Genomic DNA, 13535 nt, shown 5'->3' with positions numbered 1-13535 from the left:
TGGACCCCCTAGGTAGTATTGATATAGTTAGTATTATTAATGACTTGGACCCCCTAGGTAGTATTGATATAGTTAGTATTATTAATGACTTGGACCCCCTAGGTAGTATTGATATAGTTAGTATTATTAACGACTTGGACCCCCTAGGTAGTATTGATATAGTTAGTATTATTAACGACTTGGACCCCCTAGGTAGTATTGATATAGTTAGTATTATTAATGACTTGGACCCCCTAGGTAGTATTGATATAGTTAGTATTATTAATGACTTGGACCCCCTAGGTAGTATTGATATAGTTAGTATTATTAATGACTTGGACCCCCTAGGTAGTATTGATATAGTTAGTATTATTAACGACTTGGACCCCCTAGGTAGTATTGATATAGTTAGTATTATTAACGACTTGGACCCCTAGGTAGTATTGATATAGTTAGTATTATTAACGACTTGGACCCCCTAGGTAGTATTGATATAGTTAGTATTATTAACGACTTGGACCCCCTAGGTAGTATTGATATAATTAGTATTATTAACGACTTGGACCCCCTAGGTAGTATTGATATAGTTAGTATTATTAACGACTTGGACCCCCTAGGTAGTATTGATATAGTTAGTATTATTAACGACTTGGACCCCCTAGGTAGTATTGATATCGTTAGTATTATTAACGACTTGGACCCCCTAGGTAGTATTGATATAGTTAGTATTATTAATGACTTGGACCCCCTAGCCCTAGGTAGTATTGATATAGTTAGTATTATTAATGACTTGGACCCCCTAGGTAGTATTGATATAGTTAGTATTATTAACGACTTGGACTCCCTAGGTAGTATTGATATAGTTAGTATTATTAACGACTTGGACCCCCTAGGTAGTATTGATATCGTTAGTATTATTAATGACTTGGACCCCCTAGCCCTAGGTAGTATTGATATAGCTAGTATTATTAATGACTTGGACCCCCTAGGTAGTATTGATATAGTTAGTATTATTAATGACTTGGACCCCCTAGGTAGTATTGATATAATTAGTATTATTAACGACTTGGACCCCCTAGGTAGTATTGATATAGTTAGTATTATTACTGACTTGGACCCCCTAGGTAGTATTGATATAGTTAGTATTATTACTGACTTGGACCCCCTAGGTAGTATTGATATAGTTAGTATTATTAATGACTTGGACTCCCTAGGTAGTATTGATATAGTTAGTATTATTACTGACTTGGACCCCCTAGGTAGTATTGATATAGTTAGTATTATTAATGACTTGGACTCCCTAGGTAGTATTGATATAGTTAGTATTATTAATGACTTGGACCCCCTAGGTAGTATTGATATAGTTAGTATTATTAACGACTTGGACCCCCTAGGTAGTATTGATATAGTTAGTATTATTAACGACTTGGACCCCCTAGGTAGTATTGATATAGTTAGTATTATTAATGACTTGGACCCCCTAGGTAGTATTGATATAGTTAGTATTATTAACGACTTGGACCCCCTAGGTAGTATTGATATAGTTAGTATTATTAATGACTTGGACCCCCTAGGTAGTATTGATATAGTTAGTATTATTAATGACTTGGACTCCCTAGGTAGTATTGATATAGTTAGTATTATTAATGACTTGGACCCCCTAGGTAGTATTGATATAGTTAGTATTATTAACGACTTGGACCCCCTAGGTAGTATTGATATAATTAGTATTATTAACGACTTGGACCCCCTAGGTAGTATTGATATAGTTAGTATTATTAACGACTTGGACCCCCTAGGTAGTATTGATATAGTTAGTATTATTAACGGCGTTGTATTGAGGGTCCTGGTGTTATAAGGGGACTGCGTACACAGAGCCAGTATATAGTGCCATGTCAGTGAGATGTTATAAATGGTAACATGCTCTCCTCTCCTCACACTGTCTATCCTGAGTGATAAACTCAACCTGTCTGACATAAAAACACAGAGAACTTTATATTCACCGAAGTGATTACCCCTAATATGCCTAGTTAGGGGAGTTCATTCCATATCCCATCCACCTCGATGAATGTTTAGTTATAAGTTACGTACCTGTGAGTTCCAGTAACCATTACACAGACGGAAGGCATGAACTTGATCCCCAACCTGACCAGGAACTTTGAGGGACGTACGTGTCCAGTTACAGTTTTGAAGGGCGCTGTTTCCCCTCAGATCGTCTCCAGATCCTTGAGGTGTGCCCCTGTCATCAGAAAATTGTTTTTCAATTTTAGTTGTTTTATTCTCACCAGTTGATTTGAATAAAAAATTAATAAACTTTTTCAATGAATTGATATGTCAGCCCTTTACCCTACTCCAACAATGTTAGAGGTTTTACACAGCGAGATACTTTTGACAGGCGCCGTGTAACAGTTGGCAAAATCATATCCGATAGAAAAAGGGCCGACCAGCAGACTCTTATGTTATAGGTGTACATTTTACCCGAGCTTGCTACTGACCAAATATTCTGATCCCGAGCCTTTTGGTAAAAAAAAAAAATTAACAAATATCACAGGAGAACTTGTAAGAAAGAAAGTGATGTCAGCCAGTCTCACCAACTGTATAGAGCCTACCTAATCCTGGCTCAGATGAATAAATCCTCCTTTATCCTCAATAATACATTCACTTTCACTTTCACTTTCTACAGCCCTTCAATGTGTAATAACAATATCTCGCAGAAAAAACAAATACACTAGTTTGGTTTTTATGAGATCCTCATACTGTTAAACTGACTGACTTTGAACTTTAAAGGAAAGAAATTCATTCCCTTAGGGTTTTCCCAGGGTTTTACTTACTGACACGATTAAATAGCCTAAGTTGGATGCCTTTAATTTGGCCATGACATATTCTAGTGGTACAGAGGCTGATAGTGATGTACCTGAGGTAGTCTACTGAGGGTGATAGTGAGGTAGTTACTGAGTATTGAGAATGACACTCCTTAAGGCTCAACTAGATACTACTTACCTACGCCACAAACCTGGTGTGACAAGTGTGTGTCCGTATCTCATGGCCGAAGTTTGAAACTCGTGTGTGATACCAGGATGGATGTTTGGGTTATAGCCTTGAAAAACAATATAAAGTTATCAAACCCTTAATCCCTACAAAATATAGACCTGTTATCTAAATATAAAAAAATGGTCTTTTTTCTTCATTTTCTCATTAAATCAAAAAATTGACAGAACAATTACAGATAGTGAATTAATAAAAATGAACTTTGTAGTATTGTCTCATTTTTTTGTGAAATGACCCACCTTTATAAGGACACGTCGGCCTCTCTGGTGTGGATGTAGAATCAGTGATATTATAGATTGACCCATCTTCTAGAATCTCCAGCCATCTTGGCAGCCAGTCATACACCGTGATTTTCTATTGAGACGAAGTTATACAACAAACATTGTTAGGATTTATATAGACAAAGTATGATGGGTGTCGTTGATTTGACCTAGATTTGTATGACAGAAGTCATTGATTTGACCTAGATTTGTGTGATGGGTGTCGTTGATTTGACCTAGATTTGTGTGATGGGTGTCGTTGATTTGACCTAGATTTGTATGACAGAAGTCATTGATTTGACCTAGATTTGTGTGATGGGTGTCGTTGATTTGACCTAGATTTGTGTGACGGGAGTTGTTGATTTGACCTAGATTTGTGTGATGGGTGTCGTTGATTTGATCTAGATTTGTATGACAGAAGTCTTTGATTTGACCTAGATTTGTGTGATGGGTGTCGTTGATTTGACCTAGATTTGTGTGACGGGAGTTGTTGATTTGACCTAGATTTGTATGACAGAAGTCATTGATTTGACCTAGATTTGTGTGACGGGAGTTGTTCATTTGACCTAGATTTGTATGACAGAAGTCATTGATTTGACTTAGATTTGTGTGATGGGTGTCGTTGATTTGACCTAGATTTGTATGACAGAAGTCATTGATTTGACCTAGATTTGCGAGACGGCTGTTGTTGATTTGACCTAGATTTGTATGACAGAAGTCATTGATTTGACCTAGATTTGTGTGATGGGTGTCGTTGATTTGACCTAGATTTGTATGACAGAAGTCATTGATTTGACCTAGATTTGTGTGACAGAAGTCATTGATTTGACCTAGATTTGTGTGACGGGAGTTGTTCATTTGACCTAGATTTGTATGACAGAAGTCATTGATTTGACTTAGATTTGTGTGATGGGTGTCGTTGATTTGACCTAGATTTGTATGACAGAAGTCATTGATTTGACCTAGATTTGCGAGACGGCTGTTGTTGATTTGACCTAGATTTGTATGACAGAAGTCATTGATTTGACCTAGATTTGTGTGATGGGTGTCGCTGATTTGACCTAGATTTGTATGACAGAAGTCATTGATTTGACCTAGATTTGTGTGACGGGAGTTGTTGATTTGACCTAGATTTGTGTGATGGGTGTTGTTGATTTGACCTAGATTTATATGATGGGTGTCATTGATTTGACCTAGATTTGTAAGACAGAAGTTTATATTTTTGTACATATTTCCCCCTCATTTCATTGATTTCGTGTTAGAATTATAGTTTCGTTATTAGATCGCTTTAATCTCTGTTGCTCCAATTTTAACCTTTTTTAGGAATTTTTAAGACCGGATGGTTGAGCATGTCTCACACCAGGGCAGTAACTCGACAAACAAATACCGTCCCTGAAAGCTCACTTCTCTACGGATCTGACTTACCTGATGTATGGCCACTACATACTTCCTGGCCTCGGTAAACAAAGCCTCGTCGGAATAATCAGGGTGTTCTCGGCTGATCATATCCGCCCAGAAATTGTGGAGACGAAACCACATCACACCAAAACACAGAAGGAAAGGATTTTCAAAGCCTCTGGGATTGCCCAGCCCTGAAATCAACATCATATTAATATATAAATAATCAAGGTTTCCCTACAGGTATACTTAAAGGGACAATCATGCTCGTTTATCTTTGTAGCGTGTCACTAAATCTTTGATTTAATTGTAGTTCTGTACTCCTTATAAACATGCCCGTATATTGACAAAATCTTAGGTTTTCTAAATACTGACAGCAAAAACTTAAATAGTGCAGGCAACATTTTAAACATGGAAGAAAAACATCTGGGAATCACTGTAATTTTCTAAATTTAGTGAAATACATTTCATGAAAAGTGTAAAAACTCTCATTGAAAGCTATATATGTTTGGTTGAATTGAAATAAACACACAAGTATAATATTACAGGTTTTATAACTTATGCTACATTAACAAATCAACATTGCCTGAAGCATATTTAACCAACTTTGTTAAAGATATTTGTCTAGCCATTTTTCTAATAAAGCTTCCCTACCAGGTCCTATGCCAATGTAGAAGGCTAGCAAGTTTTGATAGTGAACTATTTTAATAGCTTTGAATACTCTTGTTAGTGATAGCAACACTAAACAATACACTAATAAAGTTCCGCAGACTTACGCCAGAACCTTGATAAAGTTCTGCAGACTTACGCCAGAACTTGATAAAGTTCTGCAGACTTACGCCAGAATCTTGATAAAGTTCCGCAGACTTACGCCAAAACCTTGATAAAGTTCTGCAGACTTACGCCAGAACATTGATAAAGTTCTGCAGACTTACGCCAGAATCTTGATAAAGTTCTGCAGACTTACGCCAGAATCTTGATAAAGTTCTGCAGACTTACGCCAGAATCTTGATAAAGTTCTGCAGACTTACGCCAGATTTCTTGATAAAGTTCTGCACTTACGCCAGAATCTTGCAACAGGCTGTAGTCGTTCTTCGGTGGTCTGCGCCCTGGGATTAGGAGGATTAGCAAAAGGCAGTCGAATGTTATTGATATCCGGGAAGCTCTCTTGTATTGGTGTGTATTTGCCATCCAAGGCCTTCAATCGACCACCCTTAAATTCTCTAATAGCATCTGTCCACGCCCGAGCTGGACCATACATCAACTGGCCATCAAGGTACGGAGTAATCTCATTCAGCTGAAATAGAAAATCAGGACTCAAATGTTGATTATCTAGTTGTTGTTTAGGTAAAAGTACTCAATAAGTTAATTATCTAGTTGTTGTTTAGGTTAAAGTACTCAATCAGTTAATTATCTAGTTGTTGTTTAGGTAAAAGTACTCAATTAGATAATTATCTAGTTGTTGTTTAGGTAAAAGTAGTCAATAAGTTAATTATCTAGTTGTTGTTAAGGTAAAAGTACTCAATGAGATAATTATCTAGTTGTTGTTTAGGTAAAAGTGCTCAATAAGATAATTATCTAGTTGTTGTTTAGGTAAAAGTACTCAATAAGTTAATTATCTAGTTGTTGTTTAGGTAAAGTACTCAATCAGTTAATTATCTACATGTAGTTGTTGTTTAGATAAAAGTAGTCAATTAGATAATTATCTAGTTGTTGTTTAGGTAAAAGTACTCAATAAGTTAATTATCTAGTTGTTGTTTTGGTAAAAGTACTCAATAAGTTAATTATCTAGTTGTTAAGGTAAAAGTACTCAATAAGTTAATTATCTAGTTGTTGTTTAGGTAAAAGTACTCAATAAGTTAATTATATAGTTGTTGTTTAGGTAAAAGTACTCAATTATATAATTATCTAGTTGTTGTTTAGGTAAAAGTACTCAGTAAGTTAATTATCTAGTTGTTGTTTAGGTAAAGAACTCAATCAGTTAATTATCTAGTTGTTGTTTCGGTAAAAGTACTCAATAAGTTAATTATCTAGTTGTTGTTTAGGTAAAAGTACTCAATCAGTTAATTATCTTGTTGTTTAAGTAAAAGTACTAAATAAATTAATCATCTAGTTGTTGTTTAGGTAAAAGTACTCAATAAGATAATCATCTAGTTGTTTGATTGAAAGTACTCAGTAATTCAATAGTCTTGCCTAACATAATGAATTTCGGCTTCTTGGTTCATGTAACTTTGTTATTTGACAGTTTTAACACATTTGACCCCTGTGACCTTGAAAGTAGGTACATGTCTGTATAAAGATCGTGCACTGCTGGCTGTTTTTATAAGTTACCTGTTGTCGTGGATTGCTTGGTGACTGTCCAGTTCTAGCATCAAACCGTGAACGTGTAAATGGCATCTGTATTCCAGGCGTGTACAACGGATCATTATCAGGAACTACAATGTTCTCATACTCCCTTGGACAACCTGGTCTTTGGACATCCATGATTTCCTCCACAACTTGTTGCCCTGGTAACAGGAGTGAGTTCATTATCACATGTAAGTTTTTCTATTTATAGATTGTATATATGGAAATAGAGACCTTGCAATTTTCTGAAATTACCCGGGAGGGGGCACTGAATGAGGTTTGATTGATGGTCTCTGTATGAGGTTGAAAATGAGGTTTGAATTCTGCTTGCTTTATTAAGGTTAAAAATGTTTTTCACAAGGAATGTAGTTTATTTTAGTAGAAATCTATTTTCTATTAAAAGTATTGATGGCGTTCATCTTTATAAATCCTCCGATATGAAACGCAATCTCCCAACAAGAGAACCGCAGGGCCTTTAAAAAGCCGCCCCATTGGTCATCTGGTCACAAGTATGAACCATTGCATGTTTGGTTGAAATTTGACTGTTTGTTCAGCATTAGACTGGCTCCCTGTCTCTAGAATATTAGAACTTATAAATAAAATTGACCTTTATGATTTTGGTCACTAGGATATGTCTGATTCAAGGTTTGAAACTAGGGGGAGATAATCTAGTATTAAAATTAAGTGGAGCAGTTCTAACAAAAACTTAGGGACTTGTGGCCAGTCTAGTTCAGCATAAGTTAGATGAGTTTATGACAGATGTGATTGCTGCATCATGATCAGCTAATTCTTTGAGTTAGATATGTGTGCAAGTTAAACACAGCCTAGCTACAGATATATGGCAAGCCAAAGTGGAAAAAAGGTCACTATTTATGGATATCCATAATTCATTTTTAAATATTCATAAATGTCCATAAATAGTCAAAAATTATGGATATCCATAATTCATTTTTAAATGTCCATAAATGTCCATAAATAGTCGAAAATTATGGATATCCATAATTCATTTTTAAATATCCATAAATAGTCAAACTATGGATATCCATAATTGATTTTTAAATGTCCATAAATAGTCGAAAATTATGGATATCCATAATTCATTTTTAAATATCCATAAATGAATTATGGATATCCATTAATGACTTTTTTCCACTTTAGCTTGCCATACAGATACACTTCAATATATTTTAAAATATCTCTATATTTACAAATGACTTGTTTTTTAACCAGCCAATCTTGATTCGACAATCGGCGATCCAAGTAAACTAGAGAAAAAAATTCTTCTGAATTTTTAAAACCCTTAATTGATTTCAATTGCAATTTTTCACACTCTACCATAACACTTCCCGTGATGTAAATTAACTTACCATAATAAGTCATAAAGGCAGTCCGGCCCCTCTCCGATCCCAATCCCATGATGCCTCTGTGGGCGATCTTACTAATTTCAAAAGGGTTGGGTCTATTTTGACCGGCCATGTGGTAAACTCCATCGGCATAAGAAGTGGGACTCTTACGCAACAAAATGGTATCTAAATGTATACAACATTAAGCATTTCATTCCAATATACATTTTAAAAAGATCATTCATTCCATGAACACATATCAGAGTCAGAAAGAACACACAGTGTAATTAAAATTATTATCATAAAACATTAAATATTTTGACAACAAATTCACAAGACATAATGTACCAGGTATATTGCCAACCTCTTTGAATTTCCATGATTTGTATTTTCAGTCTCGGAAAAGAACAAAATCTTTTTAATATATTTCAGCTGCTATTTCTAGTGCACTAATTAGATTTGTTTGAGTATGAGCTACAAAGTTGTTATACTGATTTTAAATGTCTAGATTTATGGTGAAGAATTTAGAGTCTCCCTCCAGATTAGGTCGACCTGTTCACTTACCCACGGCACCCCAATCTGGGTGGAGCAAGTTGTTGTACCAACCATCGAGGGGAGCTAACTCTGGCTCAGTAGTTTCCTGTCCTGACACTGTAAAAACACACATACATGTTGTTGTTACGATAATGATTTGATGCATGTATACTACGGAGTTAGATACAATGTGTATATATACATATACATGAATATAATAAACACTATGCAATTACACATACATGTACATTTTTTTTATATATATACCACTGCCATCCATACAAAAAAAATTGCAATTTCTTCAAGATTGTATATTTGTCCGTGACAAGGATGAATTCTTATGAAAATTATCTACCTAATGAAATTTCGGGGAGGTTCAAGTGAGGGACCTGTTTTTAAAGATATACCACAAGATACTACAAGATGAATTTAGCAAGGATAGGAACAAGACTGACAGGGATATACCAGACATTTTATTTCTGATTAATATCATATAATGAAAATTTTGAGCGAAAGTGTTTGCAAGACCTGTGGAATTAATAATAACGATAAGAAGGGGGAAACAATGGGTGTACCTAATGAGTGACCAGGGAGTAATGAGTGTCCAGGGAGATACTTTTCACGCCCAGGAATTCGTTAATGAAGATTTTTTGAATTTTTTTTCTGTAACGTACATATTGTCCCATTATCTACCACCATGCAAAATCTCACTTCGGTCGGACCAGTGCATATTATTAAAATGCACCGATGAAGTTGCAGTGCAGCGTGCACTCGGGTGTCCCGGGCGTATTTTACACGCCCAGGAAGTCGTTGATTTAAATTTTTTGATTATTTTTTCTGAAACATACAGATTAAACCTTTATCTAACATCATGCAAAATTTCACTTCGATCGGACGTGTGCATAATACAAAATTTTACCATTAATCTTACGAAGTTACGATGAAATTGTCCTGTATTTCGGCTGCGGTCAGCACGTGAGTGTCCAGGGCGTATTTTTCACGCCCAGGAAGTCGTCGATTTATATTTTTTGATTATTTTTTCTGAAACATACATATTATACCTTTATCTAACATCGTGCAAAATTTAACTTCGATCGGACGAGTGCATAATACTAAATTTTACCATTAAATCTTACGATGTTACGATGAAGTTGCCCTGTATTACGGCTGCGGTTGGCACATGAGTGTCCAGGGAGGTTTTTACACGCCCAGGAAGCCGTTGATTTATATTTTTTATTATTATTTCTGTAACATACAGATTATACCTTTATATAACACCATGCAAAATGTCATTGCGATCGGACGAGTGCATAATACTAAATTTTACCATTAAATCATACGAAGTAGTGTACTCCAAGGATTGGAAGGGAAGTAACTCTATTGTTAAAATAAGAATGTTACCAGACTGCGATGAGGACGCGGTTCTACAAAGAGTCCATTATTTATTTATTTTATAACGAGTATAACTAATATATTGGCTATATGTAACACATTTACTTTATTTTTTTGACTCTCCATAATTTTATTTTATTTCTTAACACTAAGATATTGTTTATGATAAAGTTTTTCAAGTATAAAATCAGAATATACTATTTGGAATAATTTCCTCACTTTGCATTAAAACATTATTTATTTGATTATAGATGAAGATGTAATTTATTATAAAACTTATATTATGTGTATTTTGTACTGAATAATGTCACAATGTTTGATGATGATTTAATATCTTAACCAATTTCTGCATTGTACTTTGCATAATAGTTATTGTTGTAACTCATAATTGATTCATCTATATTCATGTACCGGTATTATTTTTTATGATATTTATTTATTAAATGTTTGATAATAACTTAATATCTTAACCAATTCATGCATTTTAATTTGCATAGTAATTATTGTAAGTCATGATCTATTCATCTTTATTAATGTATTATTTTTTATGATATTTTTTTATTGAATGCCTTTACATGAGTTATATATACTAACTGTTTTAGACTTTTAGTTAATTTTTGTTGTTGTTAGTTACTTAGTTATTGATAAATTGTTCAATTGGATATTTATATAATTACATTTTTTAATAAACTGCTGTAAAACTATTCTAATGTGAAAAATTCTGACAGGATTGCCTGATAATAATGCTATGTACAGTGTGATTTTTGTTTTTAATATGCAGCATTATTTCTTTTAACAGTATAAATATAGGAGATAGGTACATATAAAGTTAAATGACTGCATCGGGAAAGATCACGACATATAAATGTTTGGAATGAATTCAAATATACTTGATCGATTAGAAGAAAAAACATTTTTAATATTATATGGATAAATGGAGCATTTTGGATTAAGTTTTTTTATTATAGGAAAATAGTATGAAAAGAAGGGGTTGGGGGATAGGAAGTGATGATTAGTCGAATCTTCCCGACCTACTCAAGAAGTTTTGCACAACTTTGGCGATTTTTACATTGTCAGTTGAGGAGATATTCGTGTCACCATTGCAAAGTATATTTACATTAACAGGACCGTACCAGGTTAAATCAGCAATAAGAGTTCCTCTTAACTTCCTCCTTTGTCATTAAGAAATAAAATTTAGAATCATAACAGTAATTTAGAAAGTCAGCATTCACTGTTTTGTCATGATTATAAAGTTTTTGATGTTCTTGGTTATAAAAGATATATTTGCCTAAAAAATGGGATTCTGTTTCAACGTCGTAAGAATTAAAGTATACAAGTAAATTAAAACAAATACATGTACACATATGTAGATGTTTCTTTCGTGTAAGTATATTATTTATTTTTTTTCTCTCTCATTTCAAACATTGATTGTTAACACAGCAAGGAAGTATAAGTACAAGTAGTACAACATAGAAAATGATACATTAATGTATTAAATAAAGGTATTAGACAACAGACTTTTAAGAGAAATTAAAGGAAGAAAAAAAAATCATATCTAACAAATGACTCTTTTGAAATGCGTGTATATTATAATCATATAAATTAGAGAGTTTGAAATCTGAAATGAAATACAAATAAAACAGTCAACTGGCATTGGAAACTGTCCTATATCCAATAAACAGTTCTTCAAAATCTATTTCAAAGTTTGAAACTCGAAATGAAATACTGATAAAAACTTGTTGATATAATGATATAATGATAAAAAGAACGTGCATATGGGATAAGAATGTGAAATGGCATCGGAAACTGTATGAAATAAATGTTTTACATGGAGTGTACAGAGGAGTCCGCGTGTAAAAAATATTATAATCTGTCAAAATGTATTGCAGTATTTCAAAGTTAGAGTCTGCAACCAAATTGTGAATCATGATACGAGATTCGTATCAAATAATAGAAAAAACGGTCGATGGATTTTAACTGAAATAAAAGGTGATAATTCGTGCCATTTCGGGAAGATAAATGTGTACAAGTTTGTACATGCAGGGACATACTATACTCCTACATTTGTTTAACCAAGGACAGATCAATTAAAAATCTTAAGTCCCTTATATCCAAAATAAAAAGGCCACTGATTTTATTTTTTATCCGACCATATTGGGCTGATACCTAGTGTGATTAGAACCATCTTCTTGGGATCTAGATAAACCCTACCCTACCACATTGTTCCGACAATAAACGATCAGTACCTCTAAAAACGGCCCTTTTCAAAGCCGACCTCTTCACGAAATGTGTTAAAAAATCTCGAAAATGCACAACTTAAATCGATAGAACTTACACTTCAAAAAGCCAATTGGTGGTATTACGTAGTCTTCAATAACAGTAATTGATGATTATTCACTCGGGCAACAAACGGTCATTTTTGTACACGTGTTGTTGCAGCAGTACAAGATGCAGAAAATTACATTTGGTAATAAGATGACTTGTTTTTTTCATGTTTCTGGTAGCAACAAAATATTCTTTTTATATTAGAATAGAAATAAGCAAACTGATGGTGAGGGACAAACAGCACGACACCTAATTTGTTAGTTACGTGACTCCGCCTACTGATGGCTTTCGTTACCTGTCACTCGTCTTCCATTGAACACAAGTGAGGCGGAGACGCGGGTTAGTTGACAGCTAGACAGGCGCCAAAGTTATATAAACTAATCCAATTAGACTACACCGCAGGTGGGCGGAGTCACCGATAGATGATCTTTTTCACTTGACTCGGTCAATTATTGTTTTATAAAATATTAATGCATTTATTGATCACTTCGAAATTGTAAGAATGTATTCTTGGTTTTGATGAAATAATACGTTTTTATAATTATTTTATTTCAGGTATCAGATTTGGAATTCCACAATTGACATATTAGAGACGTGTACATAATTTGGTTTGATTTATTTTGTTTAACGTCCTATTAACAGCTAAGGTCATTTAAGGACAGCCTCCCGTGCGTGCGACATACATCCGTGTGGTGAGTGCGTATGTTTTGGGAGGCTGTGGTGTGTTCGTGTTAAGTCTCCTTGTGATAGGCTGGAACTTTTGCCGATTTATAGAAGAAACGCAGAGAATGTCTTTATTCTTCTCTACCAAAAATGGTATAGATATAAATGTTCTTTGTGACATCCTGCCAGAAAGATTAGCAGAAATCCGTAATATTTTAGATTCCCATCATCTGAGACAACCTAACTT

General features: G+C 34.2%; 1 protein-coding gene across 2 annotated transcripts in view; it reads right to left on the bottom strand.

Annotated features, from left to right (window-relative positions):
- The window catches only part of LOC117334185 (dual oxidase 2-like), a 62515-nt gene that overhangs the window by 44966 nt on the left and 4014 nt on the right, over window positions 1-13535 (bottom strand). For both annotated transcript variants that reach the window (XR_004534058.1, XM_033893663.1), the window contains exons 2-9: window positions 8939-9025; window positions 8399-8560; window positions 7017-7192; window positions 5748-5982; window positions 4713-4879; window positions 3267-3381; window positions 2980-3076; window positions 2071-2218 (exon numbers count right to left, since the gene is read on the bottom strand). Coding sequence is in view for 1 of the 2 variants with exons in the window: in XM_033893663.1 (XP_033749554.1) it covers window positions 2071-2218; window positions 2980-3076; window positions 3267-3381; window positions 4713-4879; window positions 5748-5982; window positions 7017-7192; window positions 8399-8560; window positions 8939-9025 (1187 nt within the window). In the remaining variant the exon portion in view is untranslated. The remainder of the gene's footprint in view (window positions 1-2070; window positions 2219-2979; window positions 3077-3266; window positions 3382-4712; window positions 4880-5747; window positions 5983-7016; window positions 7193-8398; window positions 8561-8938; window positions 9026-13535) is intronic.

This window comes from Pecten maximus, chromosome 9 (assembly GCF_902652985.1).
Source record: "Pecten maximus chromosome 9, xPecMax1.1, whole genome shotgun sequence".
Lineage (NCBI taxonomy): Eukaryota > Metazoa > Mollusca > Bivalvia > Pectinida > Pectinidae > Pecten > Pecten maximus.
The sequence above is the reverse complement of the archived record's forward strand: the minus strand, read 5'-3'. Positions and strand labels throughout refer to the sequence as shown.